Source organism: Lactuca virosa, chromosome 4 (genome assembly GCF_052849685.1).
Source record: "Lactuca virosa cultivar CGN04683 chromosome 4, Lactuca_virosa_CGN04683_v6, whole genome shotgun sequence".
NCBI classification, from domain to species: domain Eukaryota; kingdom Viridiplantae; phylum Streptophyta; class Magnoliopsida; order Asterales; family Asteraceae; genus Lactuca; species Lactuca virosa.
The window spans coordinates 401,951,136-401,972,742 of NC_136429.1; the positions used below are offsets into that span (position 1 = coordinate 401,951,136).

At 37.4% G+C, this 21,607-nt stretch overlaps 1 protein-coding gene across 2 annotated transcripts; it reads left to right on the forward strand.

Annotated features, from left to right (window-relative positions):
- The first annotated feature begins 1,918 nt into the window (after positions 1-1,918).
- On the forward strand, positions 1,919-3,033 carry LOC145169054 (transcription factor MYB90-like). 2 transcript variants are annotated; one of them, XM_079087644.1, is made up of 4 exons: positions 1,919-2,104; positions 2,210-2,339; positions 2,449-2,636; positions 2,724-3,033. In XM_079087644.1, exons 1-4 carry the CDS (start codon positions 1,975-1,977, stop codon positions 2,951-2,953), a joined length of 678 nt encoding a protein of 225 aa, XP_078943770.1. In that variant the 5' UTR covers positions 1,919-1,974; the 3' UTR covers positions 2,954-3,033. The 2 variants fall into 2 exon arrangements, with proteins under 2 accessions (XP_078943770.1, XP_078943769.1); XM_079087643.1 differs by having other exon boundaries at positions 2,449-3,033.
- Positions 3,034-21,607: the final 18,574 nt, after the last annotated feature.

Below are 21,607 nucleotides of genomic sequence, written 5' to 3' on the forward strand. Positions count from 1 at the left end.
ACCAATCAAGGCTCTGATACCACTGATGGGTTTTAAGCATAAGAACAATCCTATGTGCTCATACAAACCCTAATGTTTGGATCTAGGTTTCTCTATTGTACATGCAATGAATCCAAGACTTACAAACCCTAGATCTATCAAATAAGAACTGAAATAAGGGTTTAGTAATTACCTTTTGATTGTTATATAGCAATAACATTCAATCCTTGCTTTGATTGACTTCAGAAAGCTTAGTGCCTCAAGTGTTGCACCTCTAATGGAGTCACAAACACCACTAAGCAACTTGGATGAAGAGGGAGGAGAGAGGAGGCACCAAAAACGGGCAGGAAACCCTAAAGGATTACTTGTCCACGTTTTTGGGGCTTAAGGGTCCTTTATATACATGTAGGCTATTAGGGTTTACAACTAGGAAACCCTAATCTGACTGCTTAAGCCCTAAGCAGTCCATGGACTCCTTTAACATATCCCTTGGACGATTTCTAATGGGCTTCCCATAGAATTCGTCCAACCTATATATTATTAGGTGATCCATAGCCCAATCGTAATTATCTTATAATTACAAATCCAGTCCCCTAAGTTTAATTAATCTCTTTTAGCCACAAAATTAAATCTTAATTAATTCTTGACTAATATTAATTAAACTATATGATTTCTCCTTTAATATATTATTCTTATAATATATTAATAAATCATAATTAAACCTTTCTCTCCTTAATTCATCCTACATATTGCTATGGTGAAGGCAACCCAAAAGGACCATGCTCATAATCGAGTCAAGTACATACCAAAATAGTTATGGACTTAGACACTAATCCAACAGAACACACCACCGAATTGGATGTTTTCTAGTGCAAACAGAAGAGATCAGCAGCTCCTTTCTCTTCTTCTTCTTCTTCTTCTTCTTTGATTTCTGCTAAGAACATCAAGAGACCAACAGCCTCTCCCTTTTCCTTCTATCTTTCCCTATTAAAAGAATCAAACAAACAAAAAACTCCCCTTAGATCGTTTTCTGCCTGCTTCCATTTTCCTTCGTTGTTGGCTATTAAATCAGAAAGAAAGGGGGAGCAAGGAGATTACCGGAGCAGCCCCCCATCGCATCCCACACATCCTCCGGTCAAGCAAACACCTCCGAAAACCTCACCTGCGCCGCTGCTTCGCTGCTCCTTGTCGAGAGCTCCGTTTCTAGGGTTTGTAATTCGAGAGCAGCTTGAGCTTCGTCGGCCGACTCCGAGTCGGAATCGGAACTTGATGCAGACTGGAATAAAGGGGTAATGGCGGCTGGAGGGACAAGGGTGGGGGTGTCGATTTGTTCAATTTAGGGTTTTCAGAATCGGTTTTTAGATAAAGAGGGGAAGGAAATTTAAACTGGAGAGATACCATGATTATAGAGATTATTTTTGGAAGTTATTACACAAATGACTAAATTACCCTTATTTATTTATTTAATTATTTAATTTTTTATTTAATTTTGATTGGCCCACATTTATGCATTAAATAACATAATACTTACTTTAAACACCTGAAGGTATAAATTATAATGCTACAGATACAAGAGAATTAAGTTTGTTTATACATCAAAATTCAATATATTAATTTTTTATAGGGATACAACTTGTACCCACACCGCACCGACTATATACGCCAGTGCTGTAGTGATACGTATCTAAAATCATATAAATACAAAATAAAATACTATTAATATTTTTTTTCCCCCGATAACTTTTAGTTCTTGCAAGTTCCTCGATGTTGGAACGTCAATCAGTAGCATGAGTGCGCACGTGGTCGATATATATGTGGACATGGGGTCGTTAATTAACCTGTATCCCATAGTTAGGTGTGTGGAACGTCAATCAGCAGCATGAGTGTGCACGTGCTTCTTGCTATTATAGAATTCTTTTTACTAAAATTTGAACTTCACTTTACTATATATGTATAATATATGTTTGTACAACAGTTGCATAGAGTAGAAAGAAAATGAGACCATATAGTAATACGGGTCCTGAGTTAAGGAAAGGTGCATGGACTGTGCAAGAAGATATGCTTCTCAAGAACTATATTGACAAGCATGGTGAAGGGAAATGGCACCTCATTCCTCTCAAAGCAGGTTACAAATTGCGTAATCCTTTTGGTGTTACTAAAAAATCATTGGCCAACTCCATTTTTATGTATTTTGTTCTTTGTGTTAATAAGTTTCTTGTTATGTTTGCAGGTTTAAACAGGTGCAGGAAGAGTTGTAGGCTACGATGGTTGAATTATTTGAGGCCAAACATAAAACGAGGAGACTTTGCTCAAGATGAAGTTGATCTTATACTTAGGCTTCATAAGTTGTTAGGAAACAGGTGAGCCAACTTGAATATTTCTTAACTAGTTATTTTTCATTCATTTACGGTATATATTAATTAAGAAAAAAAGATTAGAGATACGAGTCATTTTGGATTATAATTTCAGATGGGCATTGATTGCTGGAAGAATACCAGGAAGAACCGCTAATGATGTGAAAAATTACTGGAACACTCATCAACGTTCTTGTTCCAAACAACGAAAGAAAGAACCTAAAGATGATGAATCATTACAAGAAAGCAAGGTCACAATTATTAAGCCACAACCGCAGACCTTTTCAAAAACTCTAAATTTTGGTAACACCCCACACATTATGGCTCGTCAAGGTGGTAACCCAAAATCTTGTAATGATGGTACTAAAAATAACTTTAATCTGTCCTCAGGGTTAAACTTGCCATCCATTGTACTTGATGACAATATTAACAAGTATATAGACGACTTATTTGATGATCATGAAAAGGGAATTGATGGAACAATTGGATGGTCATTTTGTGGTTCTTCAGGGAAAGGAAAGGCCTTAAATGTTGTCGATCAAGACGATGATCAAATTAGTTTCTTTGATTTCCCGATGGATGATATCACGATGGAGCTTATAAACTCAGATCAACTATGATCTTCAACATTGTTCAACTCATGTTTGTGTATTATTGATCAATAATTAAGAAAGTATAGTGTTATGTTGTGATTTATTGCATGGTATTAATTAAGAAGCAACTCTTCTAAGTTTCTATATTGAAAATATTTGTGATCTTTTAAGAGTCTGCAACACAAAAAGAAGCAATGAAGATTCATAAAGTTTTCTGACTTTATCATCAAACTTAGAAAGTCATTCAATATTCTATACAATAAATATGTCAGTTAAGTATAAACTTTTAATATATTCTATACAGTAAATATATACGTCAATTATGTATAAACTTCAACTTCTGTCTTCTGGTATCTTTATTATCTATTTTTGGTTAAATTCATTTCTCAAAGAGGATATCTTGCAAATATTCGTGTCAGACGATAGAAAACCATTAACTTTAACGTATACTTTTTAACACAAACATTCTCTAGAATTATTTTATATGACATTTTTATGCTTGATAAAGCAACATTTCTGTTCAAATATTTGGTCATTTTTAGATTGTCTGTTTAAACGAATATATAGTTTATGATTTTTAAGTAAGAAGTGGTTTTATATGACTGATACAATACTTAAGTCTTCCCGTACTAAATTCTAATGTTACTTCATTTTTATTAACTGATGGGCCAATAAGTTTCGATAAAAACCAAAAAAAAAATGTAATAAGCAACAACCAAAAGATAAAAATATAATTAAATCATGATGAACATATTAGATAATGCGATTGTTTGTTAAAGATATAGAAAAGCATAATAATAACCATATTTAATCATTTTTCAAATAATATATAACTACAAATAACCACATTTTTAGTGGGCCTACTACCAACAGTATGAAATGTTATGGTACCCTGTGAAATGCCATACGCCGATGTTTTTGTCAATTCAGTCTACCAAACAAAAAATTGGGTTCCCGGTTGCCTACTGCGGCTTTCGGCTTTTGGCAAGGATAGGAGGAGAAGACTCGCTGTTTGTATATCCTTTTCTGACCAACTCATAGTTGTATTAGACCTCCTATATTAAAAGGTAGTACGTAGTTGGTTTAGACTGCGAAACATAACTCCCTACAAAATATCATGTGTCACACACTATGAAAGGGGCTTATGGAATGGCAGGCCCACTAGATAATCCCACCATATTTAAATACAAAAATCTTGTTCTTTTTTTTATTTTTTTTTATTAGTTTTTTTTTTTTTTTTTTTTTTTTTTTACTTTCATTCCAAAACCCATAAAAAGACTCAACTTAGATAATGGCCAAATAGAAAAATATGTGCATTTCAGTAAACTTTTCTTATGTAAACGGTTTAAATTGACATATAGGAGATTGTGAGTTAGTTATTTGTATGTTAGCGTTTTGGTTGGTGATTGATTATAAGTCGTGGATACTTTTGATAGAGCCATTTGGGTATTTCATAACCGATTGTTGTTTTATATTCTATCTGACTCCCATTTTGTAGCTGCTACGCAACTCCATATTTACGGAGGATTTTTGGGGCTTTTGTAAGAAGAGGATATTCACATTTTGCCTTTGTTTTTTATTTTTGGAATAGTTTGGTAAAGTTTCCAATTGATGGATATATTATTTGGATGTCATTTTTTCGCCCCTAATATTTCAGAACAAACAAAGTAGAATAGTCTGGCTATATATTCCATAAACATTAAATAAGTTGTGAAAGCATTTTATTTATAAAGTAGTAAATTAGTACATATTAGAATAGTTCGCTAAAAAATTTGGGATGTAACCTAAAATCTATAAAAGGATAGCTAAGGGTTAGCATAACTGGATACGTATCCCGTTAAATTTCTCGAAACTGAAACCGAAACCGATGGTTCCTGAAATATCGAAACATGTGCAACGTCCCAAATTACCAAAAAAAAAATCATTTTTAATATAAAAGAAACCATACTAATTTCATTCTCAAACGAGTAAAATAACCAATTGTTCAAACATCACCAGTCAGAGTCATAAAATAAAAAATGTAGGACATCTCAAATAATAAAAACAGATGCGATGTGATCAAGTTGGACCATTCCTTTTGCTACAGGAAGTACCTGAAACATTTAAACTTAAAACCGTAAGCACAAAGTTTAGTAAGTTGCTAAGATACTACATAGAATACGATAACAAGCCTAGCCCAACAATTATGGTTCAATTAAGCAAGCCCAACCCAACATCCATACATTCGGGCACAACCCATTAGACATATATAAACAAGCCTAGCCCATAAAACATACAACATGCAAAAGTCATAAAGACAACAAGCATAACAATGACACTTAGTGTCATACAGTATAATGAGAAGACTCATCTGAATTAAAGCTAAATCTTAACAACTCTACTAACGTGAGCTAGATGAGCTTGTCTCTTTCTGAACACCTATGTCACATATCAATAACTCTATTTAGATTATTTCCTGATAATACGTATTTTATACTTTAGTTATACTTTTATACAAGTATTAGGGTATGTATGTTTCCAAACACATTCTTAGGTTTACACACCAAACACATGCATAACCCTAAACTGGGGCTTACTTCTTGTTTTAAACACACACACACCCAACCAACACTATAGTGGTGTTAATCATGATGACGAATGCGGAATATGAAATGATTTAGTAAATCATACAAGAATTATGAACACGAAGAACACAAGAGTAAATAAATCCGGGTTTAGCTCTTATTAGTTTTTAGAAAAAGTAAAAATGGGTTTGCAATATTTCTCTCTCTAAACTAATCTCTCATAAAGTTGTTATTCTTACATAAAATGAGTGTCACTCACTTCCTTATAAAGGAAAGATAACTCATTACACACATACAAAGGAGTAAGCACACATGACATCCAATAGTGACTTTGCACCATAACATTCTCCCCGTCAAAGTTACGATTGGATGTCTCGGCTTCAATATCCAACGAGCTCGTGCGATTAAGACCAACTCCCCCTCGAAGTAACACCGGTCTTCAAATCCACACATGAGTATCCGAGAAGCTTCGAATACCCACTCTACATTCTCCCCCTTTTTATAATCAACAAGTGATTATAAAACCCACTAAGATTGAGAAGCGCCCAAGGAATAAACTTCACAAATCTCCCTCTCGATGTGTGCCAAAAATGAAATCGCGAAAAAACTTACATGAAAAAACAATCACGAAAAAGTCATTAAAATTTTCCAATTTTGTCAAAATTTTCGACTTTTGGGTGAGAGTTGCAAGAATTTCGAAAATCCGGATAAAAACTGCCAATATCATAATTCTGCAGGGACCCGTTGCACCAAAAACAGCCTCAGATGCAAAACTTTACCCCAATTGCGAAACGGGGCATAAAGTGACAATTCACATTAACTGCATGGACCTATTTCGAAAATATTCCAATTTTTCAGAATTTTCAGCCCAATTTCGAAATTAAGTAAATTCTGCCAATACTTCGAAACTTCAGGGATTTGAAATTAATCTCCTTCATTCTTCACAAAAGTCATCCCCATTTTCAATGTGGGTTAAAACTGTCAACTCTTAGAAAGTTCAAGTATTCGAATTGTTAGTTTTTTTTCTTCATCATCTACATTTTGAAATGTAGATGCAAGCAGGGACCATCGACCAAAGCAATCGATACCCATTTCGAATCCAGTCGATTAAGCCTTCGGACCTCAATTCTCGACTCCAAACCATGACCAAATTTCGATGTCTTCAAAATCGACACTTGACATCGAATACATATCCTTCACTTTCAGTAAATGACCATCGACATCAAACCAAAATCAGTCGACCCTCAATGTCGATACCCAAGTTAACCAATCGACATCAAACCATGTACAGACCCTCGACCCTCAATGTCGATACCCAAGTTAAACCCAGTCGACATTAAACCATGTACAGACCCTCGACATCGATCCCAAATCAACTATCGATATCGATACCCAAGTATCGACCATCGACTTTAAACCTTCAATGTCACATATCGATGCTCGACTCCAAGAAATCGAATGCTCGATTATCAGACACTCGACATCACACTTTCCCAATCAATGACTGTCGATATCAATATCGATACCCAAATATCACCGAAATTGACATTGATTCTTCTCTCCCATTGTGAAGCCTTCAATATCTAGACTTCTCAAACGATGAATTCGACATCCACACCAAAAGACCAACATCGAATGACTCCAAATGAAATTCGATATACCATCTTTTCATTCCAGTTCTTCATTAGCGAAATCATTCTCAAATACCCCTTCGTTTTTAGTCCATCCACACTCAACCTCATTCGAAACGAACAACCAAAGACAATCAATTTTAATTTCGAAACCAATCGACTTCAACTATTCGACCATCAAACCAAATCGATCTTGATTCCAAAACTGATTTCGATTTTCAAGCAACTTGTTCAACCTCAAAATTTTAACTGTTTGCTATCAAAATCCCAAAGAATCGTACTTCATGACTCCAAGAAATTAAAATTCAACTATACCTATCTATGAATCGAACTCGATGACTCCAATAACTCAAGTTGCTTTCGACTTCTAGTTCCTCTTGATTTGAACTAACTACAACACAATACAAGTCGAAATTGATTTCGCCTTTTGATTTCGACACTCAACCCGTCAGAATCGACCCCAAGACATTTTCATTCACATCGAATACAACTTTGACTCGTAGTAAGATCATTCGACTCGCATTCAATCAATGATCAATCAAGTAAAAAATTGATTCCAACTCAACACAAATCGAGTTTTTGATTCACTCGATTTGACTTTAATGTTGACTGTTCTTCATCGGAGGTCAATTAATAATGACGAGTATCAGATTTTGTGTGATCCGAATTGGGCTAGGTAAATGAATAGTATCTAATTTGTAAAAATGGGCTCATTGAACAATTAATATTTCGAATTATTGGGCTTAATGTGAAATGATGATGAACAATATCGAATTTTAATTTTGAGTTCAACATATGATTGAATGAAAAGTGAAAATCATAATTTTTAGAAATTGATTTTGATTTTGAGGTTTGATCTAAAAAAAATAATTGGATCAAAAATTTGATTTTGAGGTTTGATCTAAAAGAATACCTCTAACACGAGATGTAATATGATGCGCGCCAAAACGTAATATAATGGTAAAAAGGGGTATCGATCCTCGGGGAAATGGTTGTATTCAATCACCAATGCAATCCAATAGAACTAGTGTAAATAAACTAACTAACTACAATTAAACTAAAAGGGGGGGGGGGTATTGTGATTATTTGAAAACTAAAAGACTTGAATAACTAAAAAGCTTGCAATTAAGCTAGATGGTGAGATGTTCAAATACTGGAGAGAACTAGTTAACCAAAGCAATTCAAAACAATGAACATATGTGTGTTTATTATTAGGATTCAATATGAAGTTTATCATTCAACCCAAATTGGTTATAGCAATCATGAAGCATGATATGCCAAGATTCCTCATAAGTAGTATGGAGGTTGGGGAAGCCCACAACACACCTTCTTAATCAAAATCAAGGATTCAATTGAAGCAATTGAACCCAAGAAGTTGATTAGCCTTAAGAATGAAGGAATCCCCAATTCCTAGAGAATGTCGATGCTTACACATCCATAAAGGAGTCATGATTCATAAGCTAGAGATGATTTCTACCATCACAAAGCCCTTGTTCTAAGTAAATTCAATGATTCAATGCTAAACCAAAGAAATAAACCAACAATTGCACATTCAAGTACCAAGCTCATGATCAAAGTATTAAACAAGCATAAAAAATATGAACTGGAATCATAAACATAAGATAAATGACAATTAAGCATGAATCCTTCAAAAACCCACAAATATCCAAGGGTTTTTAGCCAAAGTTAACCAAAATAGAGAAACTAGCCACTCATGGCAACAAAATAACAATCACAAAAGTGTATTTGCATCAAGAATCTACCAATTACTTAGAAAGATGAGAAGAATGAGTATCAAGCTCCAAAAATCGCCTCTAATGGTCTCCAATGGTGGAGAATCGAAGTATGAGCTGCTAGACCTAACCCCCCAAGTAAATGGTGAACAAAATGACCAAAATGCCCAAATGTGTGCAGTTGCACGGGTACCCGCGCAAGTGTTGTGCGACTGAGTCTCCACCCTCGCAAATATTGTTGGAATGCTATTGGTACATTTATCTCCACTACACACCCCACTACCCAAGATTCCCTTGGTCCCCTTCATGCCTCACATGATTCAAATTTGGCCAATCATCTTCAAGCTTTAAATATGGATAGTCCAAGCCTAAAATAAGAATCCATGACCCATCTTCACAAGCCCACTTCATCCAAGTCTTCAACTTTTTAAGCCCAAATTTCCTTTGATGGGTCCGTAAAGCCCAATAATGCATCGAAAAGCCCACCAAGCCCAACTGCAGCCAAACCGCTACCGTAACGAGCTCCAAAACCCTACAAAATATCTCATGCAAAATAGAAAGCACCCGACACGATCCATGATAAAGAAAATAAAGAATATACAATGCAATACTAATAAAAAGAGCTAAAAATACTAAAATAAACTAATAAACATAAGGAAATAAAATAAGCTATCAAATTACCCAAGCTTAAAATTAAGCATTGTCATCAATGCTTAGGATGAGAGTAAGGAAAGATCATATCGGGATCAAGATCGTGCAGGCTTGCAAGGACGGTATGGAAGCAACACATGGGTCGCACAATGATGCTTGGGTGGAGTTCGTGGCCACCTACATACACATGGGTGAAAGCTTGGTCGCTTAAAGTAAGCACATTCAATGTCTCAGAATTTTCTTATGAAGTGGTGTATTTGCATGGGTACCCTCACAGATCTCTACGCGGGTGAGGGGCAGTCTCGCAGATCGTTGCGCGGGTGAGGGGCAGTCTCGCAAACTTTGTGTGGGTGGGGGATCAGTCGTGTGTCGACATCAGAATGTACTTCGTGTTGGAGTAACTTTGAGCTTGGATTCGCGCGGGTAGGTTTGGGCCACGCAACGTTTGCGCGGGCACTCGCGCAAATTGCAGATTTTTGACACTTTTTGCAAACTTTACCAAGATCATTGCTAAACCTCAAGATGCTTATTTTTGACCAACTTCAAGCTTAGAAACATCAAAACTTCAAGTGGAGATTATTTATTCAAAATGCATTTATTTAACATCTTTGCCAAGACTTAGTCCCGCTTCCTTCAACTTTCATAAATCGGAGTTTCCAATGTTATGTTGTCGAATTCTCCCGTGTCAAATATTTTATAAAATGGTTTCAAACGGTGCCCATTCACTTTGAAGATTTGATTCGTTTCCAAACTCTTGATTTCAACTGCACCATGATCAAACACCTTTAAAACAATGAAAGCTTTGTGCCATCGAGATCGCAATTTTCCCTGGAATAACTTCAAGCGTGAATGATAAAGAACTTTTTGACCCGAAATAAAGTGTTTTTGGGTTATGTGCTTGTCATGGAATGACTTTTCTTTTGTTTGCACCTTTTAAAACTTTTAATTATCTTCTTCTCGGCCACTTCCATCATTGGATGATTCAATCTTCTTTGAGCCTCTCTCTTAGGCTTGCAATAATCTTCCATAAGAATCTTGTGTGTGCATACTTTAGGGCTTATCCCGTTTATTGGCTTAATCACATCAATCCGGTACAATGGAGAAATGTTACTAGGGTACCTCATTGCTTCAAAGATGTTGAAGTGAATGATCTCTCCATCAAACTCCATAGTAATTTTCCATTTATGGACATCAATGATCGTGTGAGCGGTATTCATGAAAGGTCTTCCAAGGAGGATCATAGATGATTTGGAAAGAGTCTTCTCTTCAAGATCAATGACATAAAAATCCGCGGGAAAAACAAGTTGATTAACTTGTACTAACACATCCTCCAACACTCCTCTTGGAGACACACTTGACTTGTCCACTAATTGAATGATTACTCCAATTTCTTCTAAAGGTCCAACATTAAGATATTAAAAAACCGAGTATGACATCATATTGATCAAGGCTCCAAGATCTAACATGGCACTTTCGGCATGCAAATCACCAATGGTACAAGGGATTTCAAATATTTCTGGATCCTTGCAATTGGGAGGTAACTTCTTTTGGATAACCGGAGTGTCACACCCCCAAACCGGAACGGAAAAAACGTTTGGGGGCGGAGGACAGTATCACAACAATTGAATAATAGTAATCAAAGCAACAACAACCATTGTATTAATAGAATAAAGTTTACATTATTTTCGAATCATATATAATTGACTCCAAAAGTAAATAACAAGTAAAGACTCGAGGCTACTATGCTCCATCTTCTTGAACCCTGTGCGTGTACCTGTCTACTAGTGTCCTGAGAATACAAGTAGGTTTTGAAAGAGTATCAACATTTAAGCTGGTGAGTTCATAAGCGTTTTGTTTTAGAAAACATATTCTATGTTAAGTAAAAAGATTTATACCAGTTTCCTTCTGCGAGTACTTAGTGTATACAAATCATATACAATCCAGATCGAACAAACAATCTCTTTTCTGGTTTTACCCCAAGCCCACGACCAAACAAGGAACAGGAAATGAGGCGAAGGCCACACATTCCACTGGTTGTCAGATCCTCATGTACATAACCCTGAAGTATTCACTAGATACTTACAAGTTCACTGTATTGGTCCTTTGAAATCTGTTGAAAGCGTTCCTCAAGAAAATCTAATATTTTCTTAGTAAAAGTATGACAATACCAATTCCTTCTATAACCACTTAACTCACACTAGTTATGTATAAACCAATACCGAACAGACAGTTAATTGTATGGATCTGCCCTAAACCCACAACCAAACAAGGAACAGGGAATGAGGCAGAAACCACACATTCCACGGTCTATCGGATATTCTTCATACATAACCCGGATGCATAAACTAAGGAATTATAGAATTATTAATGAGTATCCGTTAGTTGAATGATAAACCGCTTATTTGTAAAGTACTGATGTTTGTCCTGGAAAAATCCTATATTTTCCCTAAGTGTAAGTTGTTGTCTTAACTGTTCCAAAACTGAAAAGTACAAGTATCTTCCATACTTATGTTGTTAAAGTATTGTTCTGTTTGAAAACCTTGGCTACCTCCAATAAAGTATAGTAGTTTTATTACATAAAATAAAACTAGTTGAAAACGTATTGTTCTGTATACTGATAGTGTTGTTAATAGCCTCCTGTGATCACTTAGTACATACGAGTTATAGAAATTTGGATCAAACAGACAAATGATTGGGTGATTCTGCCGTAAGCCCACAACCAAACAAGGAACAAGGAATGAGGCAGAAGTCACACATCCCAGTGCATGTCGGATGTTAATTTCATATCACGCTGATGGATATACTAAGTAATCCCATAGTTATTAACCCTGATGACTGTTTGTTAAGTATATTATTACGTGAATGAGTCATTGTTTCCCCAGTGAGTTTCTTATAACCATGCTAATGGACGATAAACACTACGACGTACTTCAGACGTCGTAAACTGAAATGACGTTTGTCACCCCCGGTTGACTGTAGCTAATAGTCAGGGTGCGGGATTGTCAGTCCCGTATAGATCTATACACAAACTCACGCTCTCCCTCTAGGAGACTCTGGTTCCTAAGGAGTAGACTTCCCAGAAGTCGTGTCTCACAATGTAGTTCTCCCAACGAATTCACGAATAATACTATGAAAACCCCTTTTTGTTATTAACATGTATCCTTATGAAAATAGTACCTTTGTTTCTAGTTCATGAGTTTGTTTTTCCTTGTTAGAAACCTGTGTTGTGCTTGTGAAGTTTGTATCTTACTTGTTTGTAAAATTGTCTGTGAGTCTAGTAGTAACAATGTTTAGTAAGTTCTCTATTCAAATGTGCGTTAACGATAAGAAAATATAATAACCAAATTATATTTAAAAAAACCAATTTCTTGTGTTTTACTTGTATTACCCCCCTTAAAACATTAAAAAGCTTGGAAAATATAGTGGTATGAACTCACAGTTGCTTATGTGCACGTGTTGGACAGCGAGACTGGAATGATGACCCTCGAGTTGTTGTACGCAAAGTTAACGGAATCCTAATAATGATTAAACACATATTTGTATTTAAATTAGCGAGACCATTAATTAAAGTGTTAGAAAACACTTGCTTTTGGTTTAGGAATGTTAGCGAGACTCGATCGAAGTGGAACAAGTGGGTTTTTAGCCTAGATTCCAATTGAGGCTGATTGCGGCCCTGAAAAGGATTACGGCCCTGAACTGTTCTTGGTCGTGAACGGTCTTTGAAGGGTTTACGACCTGTTCTTGGTGTTCTTGGTGAAATATGAAGATTTGAATGGTTTACGGTCGTGAAATCAAGAACAGCAATGCTTGATTTGATGAAAAGATGGAAGTTTGATGCTCCAAAATGAGTTCTAAGGTGGATAGAGTGATAGATGAAGAGAAAACTTGGGTTTTTCTGGTGATGATTTTAGAGAGAGTGTGTGTGTTTTCAGCCAGAAGAGTACAAATGAGGGTGAACACACGTATATATAGGATGAGTTTATGGTCGGTGGTGGGGTCCACCCCACCAGCCGTGATCTGTTTACGACCATGATCGGGTTCATGGCCGTGAACACCAATCAGGCCGGATTTTGCTGATTTTCGAAGGAAAACTCGGGTTTTCGCGATTTTGGCTCCGACTCTTATATAAAATCTATTTATATAAATTAATGATTTTCCAAGCTATAAGAATTTGATGGAACAAAATAAAATTTAAAATTTATTTAACGGAATCGGGCTAACGTTAACGGGAAAAGTGTCGGGTTGTCACATCATCCCCCCGATAGAGGGAATTTCGTCCCGAAATTCGGATTTTGAGTGGTTGGTTAAGGATAAGGAAAAAAGGTGGGTACTTTGGATCTAATTAATCCTTGCGTTCTTCAGTGAATTCAGATCCTCGCTGGGTGCTTCAGCGGATCATCACTGTTGTATCTGTTGTTCTGATATGTGGAGAGTGTGTGGGTTTGACTTGCTTGAGTATGTTCATCCAACTGGTAGGATGTCCATTCGTAGTCCTGAACAGCTTTTGCCCTGAATTTCATGGTAGGACTCATACCTGGTTCATCTATCATCGCTTTGTGTACACAAGTCGTACATAATTAAGATTGATAAGACGGTCGGATGGGTGGCTCTGCCCCAGGTCCACAACCAGACAAGGAATAGGAGATAGGGCGGAAACACACATCCTAAGTCCGTAGAATCTTAATTATATACCACCCTCGCGTATACACTTAGCATTGACAGGCTAACCGTATTTGTCCCTAGCCTCTGTGCTTGAACTTGACTTGTTGCGCGAGTGGTATTTCCAAAAGGTCTGCTGGGAATATTTAGGGAAGCTTATGGGAGGATACCATACTCCTCGCATGAGTACTTTGGAGGTTTGAAGCGAGAGATAATTCCGAGGTTCGCATCTAGTTTGTCGTTATGAGGGACGAGAGTTTTGTTATTCGGTCAGTTTAAGGCGAAGGGTCTCCTCGGTGACACATGGGTTTGGTATAACGTGGGTTCAGCCAAACTAGGCGGGATGACATCGTCGGATCACGTGTTAAGTTAGTTTAGAAGGAGTGTTTTGTTAGAACATTAGTGCATCTGTGTGTGTACGTTTCTAGTGCTTTCTGTTTTGACCTTGTTATTACTACTACAAATGTTTTGTACTGCATTAAGTGTGTACTAACTTAAGAATTGATTTGATGAATGATACTTTATATTATGGTCCCTATCCGGTTCCTCTATAATCGCTTGGTGTCTACAAGTCATATATAATTAAGACTGAGAAGACAGTCGACTGAGTGACTCTGCCCTAAATCCACAACCAGACAAGGAACAGGAATTAGGGCGGAATCACGTACTCTAAGTCTATAGGTTCTTAATTATATATGGCCCTAATGTTTACACCAACTCATTATAGCTTACTAGAAAGGGTATTTAGTTTTTATATATACTATGTGCTTTGATTGGATGAGGAAGAAATTTCTATAGTTAGGATCTAGTTGGGAAACATACCGCTGTTCTCATGTGGTTTCGGGGTAGACTCTCTTGCAGTAATCATCAACACTATTCCCTCTTCACCGGGGTTTCTGGCCAATGGACAATCTCTCCTGTAGTGCCCCGTTTCGCCACATTCGTAGCAGGTCTGACTCACTTCCACAAATGGGACCTGAGAGATTGGTCGTGTCGGTGCCCTACATAAACGGATGGTGTGTCCCCTTCTGAGACAGTTCTTGCAATACATCTTCCTACACCTTCCAGTATGATGAAAGTTTCACTTATTACATTTAGGGAGGGTTCCAGCATAACGACTGTCGGGTGTTGGTGTGGCTGGGGTCGTGGCAGCATAGGCCGCACCCCTCTGTTGTCCATTGGAGGGATCTTGTGTTGATTGTATTTTCTTCCCACTCTCGGACTTTTGTTTATCATCACTTCCTTTGGTTGACTCAGGAACGGGGTCCATTATACCTTGGCGGATTCCATGGTCCACCAATGTTCGAGCCAGACATTTGGCATTGTCAAACGTAAGGGGTTTCACTGCTAACACATTTCCTTGGATTGGAGAAGGCAGTCCCCAAATGTATATCTCTACCTTCATGCTCTCTGGGGTAACTATCCCAGAGCATAATGCAGCTAAATCTCTGAATCTATCGGTGTAGGCTACTATGTCTGAGCCTGCCATGGTAAGATTCCACAGCTCTTGCTCTAGTTTCTGTATTTTGCCCCTCGGGCAATATTCTTCCAGCATCATCTCTTTTAGATTTTCCAAGCCCACTGCGTTTGCCACTTGCAGAGTCCGTGACTTGACATTGATATTCCACCATGTAAGGGCTCTGTCAGAGAAGGTGCAGCAAGCAAACTTCACTTTGCTCCCTTCTGGGCACGCGCATAACTCAAAAATCGACTCTGTCTTCTCGAACCATCGCATTATGGCGATGACTCCCCCACTTCCATCGAAGGATTTGGGTCCACAAGTCATGAATTCTTTGTACGAGCACTCCCTTGTGTGTTCGTGGTTAGAGTTGTTGGTACCACTACCCGATCCACCGGTACCACTTGGGCGGATTTGAGTCATGACAGCTGTCACTGCGGCTATTACTGCCGCCTGAAAGACAACCGGGTCATACTGAGGAGGTGGTGGCGGTGGTGCGTTGTTTTTGTTTTTGTTCGACTTCTTCGGTGGCATCTTTCTGCCATAAAGTTTAAAAGATGAAACGAGTGTAAGTCCCTAGTGGTTACAAGTCGAGTGTTATCTGAATTGAAGTTATCTTAGTTCCGAGTGTATCATGTTCTGACTCTTGAAGCAATTCATAATAGAGGTCTATGAAAAATAGACTTATGAATTTTTGATAGTGATTACTCTCTTAGAGAAGTTATGTGACCTGATTTACTATTACTAGTTGATATAATAAAGGCGATAAGCCTGACATATAGTGTGAGGAGTGTAATCACTAACTCACTAGATTGAATTAGTTAGTTAATTATTAGTGTGACGTATAGGGTGCTCTACCACCTTGCGCGCCTCGTGAGTGGTTTCATGTGTTTTCTGTCCTAGTTACGATGGCCCTGGTTCAGCTGTGAGGTGTTGTTGTCTCTAGACTTTCTTATGGTTTTCCTATTCTCAATAGTTCATGCTTCGGGTTCTATCACTGATATCCACCACTTCCTGATGGAAGATTGGTCTCCTCGTATGATTCCTTCTAGGAATCCACTTTATGAATCCTCTCTTATTCCCCCTTGACTCCTCTATTGATAGTTGTAGTGGAGTGGCTATATATATCTAGGTTGTTCGTGCGAGAATGGGAATGTCTAAAGAATCTTATGAGATTAAGTAAAACCTTTCTTCTGAAGTTATTAATGATCCAAACTGGGTCCTCCTATAATCAAGCAGTGCATGCAAGTTGTATATAACCAAGATCAAATAGACCTTCGAATAGGTGATCCTACTCTAAAACCACAACCAAACAAGGAACAGGTAGTAGAGCGAAGATCACCAATTGTAAGTCTATAAGATCCCAATTATATATCACCCTGGAAGGAAGGGTCTTTTAGTTTTCATATAAGTTTGTTATAGTGCCTAAAATACATCTATAGTATTTTATCTTTATGTCTTGTTCTAGAGATCCTTTGTATATAGAGTTAGGTAAGTTTTAGACTCGTTGCAACAACACTAACACTCCCAAACACATGTTGGTCGTATCTCAAATAAATATAGTTTATCAGGTTATATTTATTCCAGATATGATTACATAACTGCCTAGGTTTGACTGTAGTGTCCAACATCCAAATACTTTTGTTTTGTTCTTCTCGTGATACTTATTCTTAGTATGTATGCTTGTTATTATACTTCTCGTAAAATACTTATATTTTAAAAGTATACTTTTAGTCAAAGCACTTCGGCCCCATTGTATTTATAGTTGTATATCTTTTACTGGTTGATATACTGAGTTCACTATAAACAATGCTCTGATACCAATCTGTCACACCCCTAAACCGGAACGGCGGAAACGTTCGGGGGAGGAGTATGTCATGTATATTATCACAAAACTTGAATAATATTAATCAAAGCAACAACAACCATTGTATTAATAGAATAAAGTTTACATTGTTTTCGAATCATATATAATTGACTCCAAAAGTAAATAACAAGTAAAGACTCGAGGCTACTATGCTCCATCTTCTTGAACCCTATGCGTGTACCTGTCTACTAGTGTCCTGAGAATACAAGTAGGTTTTGAAAGAGTATCAGCATTTAAGCTGGTGAGTTCATAAGCGTTTTGTTTTAGAAAACACATTCTATGTTCTTGAAAAGTGCGTTGTGTTTCTCCAGAAAATCTTATAATCTCTGATGTAATGAATGTTAAGTAAAACGATTTGTACCAGTTTCCTTCTGCGAGTACTTAGTGTGTAAAAATCATATACATTCCAGATCGAACAAACAATCGATTGTGTGGTTCTGCCCCAAGCCCACGACCAAACAAGGAACAGGAAATGAGGCGAAGGCCACACATTCCACTGGTTGTCGGATCCTCATGTACATAACCCTGAAGTATTCACTAGATACTTACAAGTTCACTGTATTGGTCCTTTGAAATCTGTTGAAAGCGTTCCTCAAGAAAATCTAATATTTTCTTAGTAAAAGTATGACAATACCAATTCCTTCTATAACCACTTAACTCACACTAGTTATGTATAAACCAATACCGAACAGACAGTTAATTGTATGGATCTGCCCTAAACCCACAACCAAACAAGGAACAGGGAATGAGGCAGAAACCACACATTCCACGGTCTATCGGATATTCTTCATACATAACCCGGATGCATAAACTAAGGAATTATAGAATTATTAATGAGTATTCGTTAGTTGAATGATAAACCGCTTATTTGTAAAGTACTGATGTTTGTCCTGGAAAAATCCTATATTTTCCCTAAGTGTAAGTTGTTGTCTTAACTGTTCCAAAACTGAAAAGTACAAGTATCTTCCATACTTATGTTGTTAAAGTATTGTTCTGTTTGAAAACCTTGGCTACCTCCAATAAAGTATAGTAGTTTTATTACATAAAATAAAACTAGTTGAAAACGTATTGTTCTGTATACTGATAGTGTTGTTAATAGCCTCCTGTGATCACTTAGTACATACGAGTTATAGAAATTTGGATCAAACAGACAAATGATTGGGTGATTCTGCCGTAAGCCCACAACCAAACAAGGAACAAGGAATGAGGCAGAAGTCACACATCCCACTGCATGTCGGATGTTAATTTCATATCACGCTGATGGATATACTAAGTAATCCCATAGTTATTAACCCTGATGACTGTTTGTTAAGTATATTATTACGTGAACGAGTCATTGTTTCCCCAGTGAGTTTCTTATAACCATGCTAATGGACGATAAACACTACGACGTACTTCAGACGTCGTAGACTGAAATGACGTTTGTCACCCCCGGTTGACTGTAGCTAATAGTCAGGGTGCGGGATTGTCAGTCCCGTATAGATCTATACACAAACTCACGCTCTCCCTCTAGGAGACTCTGGTTCCTAAGGAGTAGACTTCCCATAAGTCGTGTCTCACAATGTAGTTCTCCCAACGAATTCACGAATAATACTATGAAAACCCCTTTTTGTTATTAACATGTATCCTTATGAAAATAGTACCTTTGTTTCTAGTTCATGAGTTTGTTTTTCCTTGTTAGAAACCTGTGTTGTGCTTGTGAAGTTTGTATCTTACTTGTTTGTAAAATTGTCTGTGAGTCTAGTAGTAACAATGTTTAGTAAGTTCTCTATTCAAATGTGCGTTAACGATAAGAAAATATAATAACCAAATTATATTTTAAAAAACCAATTTCTTGTGTTTTACTTGTATTCCCCCCCTTAAAACATTAAAAAGCTTGGAAAATATAGGGGTATGAACTCACAGTTGCTTATGTGCACGTGTTGGACAACGAGACTGGAATGATGACCCTCGAGTTGTTGTTCCGAAAGTTAACGGATTCCTAATAATGATTAAACACATATTTGTATTTAAATTAGCGAGACCGTTAATTAAAGTGTTAGAAAACACTTGCTTTTGGTTTATGAATGTTAGCGAGACTCGATCGAAGTGGAACAAGTGGGTTTTCAGCCTAGATTGCAATTGCGGCTGATTGCGGCCGTGAACTGTTCTCGGCCGTGAGCTGTTCTCGACCGTGAACGGTCTTTGAAGGGTTTACGGCATGTTCTTGGTGTTCTTGGTGAAATATGAAGATTTGAAGGGTTTACGGCCGTGAACTCAAGAACATCAATGCTTGATTTGATGAAAAGACGGATGTTTGATGCTCCAAAACGAGTTCTAAGGTGGATAGAGTGATAGATGAAGAGAAACTTGGGTTTTTTCCGGTGATGATTTTAGAGAGAAAGAGAGTGTGTGTGTGTGTTTTTGGCTAGAAGATTACAAATAAGAGTGAACACACGTATATATAGGTTGAGTTTATGGTCGGTGGTGGGGTCAACCCCACCAGCCGTGATCTGTTTACGACCGTGATCGGGTTCACGACCGTGAACACCAATCAGGCCGGATTTTGCTTATTTTCGAAGGAAAACTCAGGTTTTCGCGATTTTGGCTCCGACTCTTATATAAAATCTATTTATATAAATTAATGATTTTCCAAGCTATAAGTATTTGAAGGAACAAAATAAAATTTAAAATTTATTTAACGGAATCGGGCTAACGTTAACGGGAAAAGTTTCGTGTTGTCATACGCAGACATGTTTGCATTGACTTGAATCTTTTTATTTGCCTTGAATTTCCTCTTCTTGGTGCACAAGTCCTTGAGAAATTTTGCATAACTTGGAATTTGCTTAATAGCATTCAATAGTGGAATGTTGATTTGGACCTTGCGGAAAGTTTCAATGAATTCATTTTCTTCCTCGTTTTTCTTTGAAGCGGCTAACCGGGAAGGGAAGGGTGGTGGTATGACCAATGGCTTGATGGTCTTGTTGGAAGATTTGGGTTGCTCAATATTTGTCACAACGGTTCCTTTGGAGGAACTACCGCCCTTGAAGGTTCAACAACAATAACCTCATCATCTTCTTCTCTTGAAACTCTTTTGGGGTTGCTTTCTCCAAGGGTTTTCCCACTTTTCAAGGTCATTGCACTCACACTCGGATTCTTATCGGTTTGAGATGGAAGTTTAGCCCTTTGTTCTATCTTGTTGAGAGCGGTTGGCTAAGTCGGTGGTGGGGTCAACCCCACCAGTCGTGATCTGTTTACGGCCGTGATCGGGTTCACGGCCGTGAACACCAATCAGGCCGGCTTTTGCTGATTTTCGAAGGAAACTTGGGTTTTCGCGATTTTGGCTCCGACTCTTATATAAAATCTATTTATATAAATTAATGATTTTCCAAGCTATAAGAATTTGACGGAACAAAATAAAATTTAAAATTTATTTAACGGAATCTGGCTAACGTTAACGTGAAAAGTTTCGGGTTGTCATACGCAGACATGTTTGCATTGACTTGAATCTTTTCATTTGCCTTGAATTTCCTCTTCTTGGTGCACAAGTCCATGCGAAATTTTGCATAACTTCGAATTTGCTTAATAGCATTCAATAGTGGAATGTTGATTTGGACCTTGCGGAAAATTTTAATGAATTCATTTTCTTCCTCGTTTTTCTTTGAAGCGGCTAACCGGGAAGGGAAGGGTGGTGGTATGACCAATCGCTTGATGGTCTTGTTGGAAGATTTGGGTTGCTCAATATTTGTCACAACTGGTTCCTTTAGAGGAACTAGCACCCTTGAAGGTTCAACAACAATAACCTCATCATCTTCTTCTCTTGAAACTCTTTTGTGGTTGCTTTCTCCAAGGGTTTTCCCACTTTTCAAGGTCATTGCACTCACACTCGGATTCTTCTCGGTTTGAGATGGAAGTTTAACCCTATGTTCTATCTTGTTGAGAGCGGTGACTATGTCTCTAATTTGTGCTTGAATGTTTGAGACTGTGTTCTTGGTATCTTCTTGAAATTAGGTTTGGCTTTGAGCAAGAGAAGTGACGAGTTCTTGAAGGCTCATTTGATGGTTACCACTTGCTTGGCCTTTTTGTGGAGGTTGTTGGTAATTTGGAGTAGGATGAGATGTTTGTGGATATGGAGGTT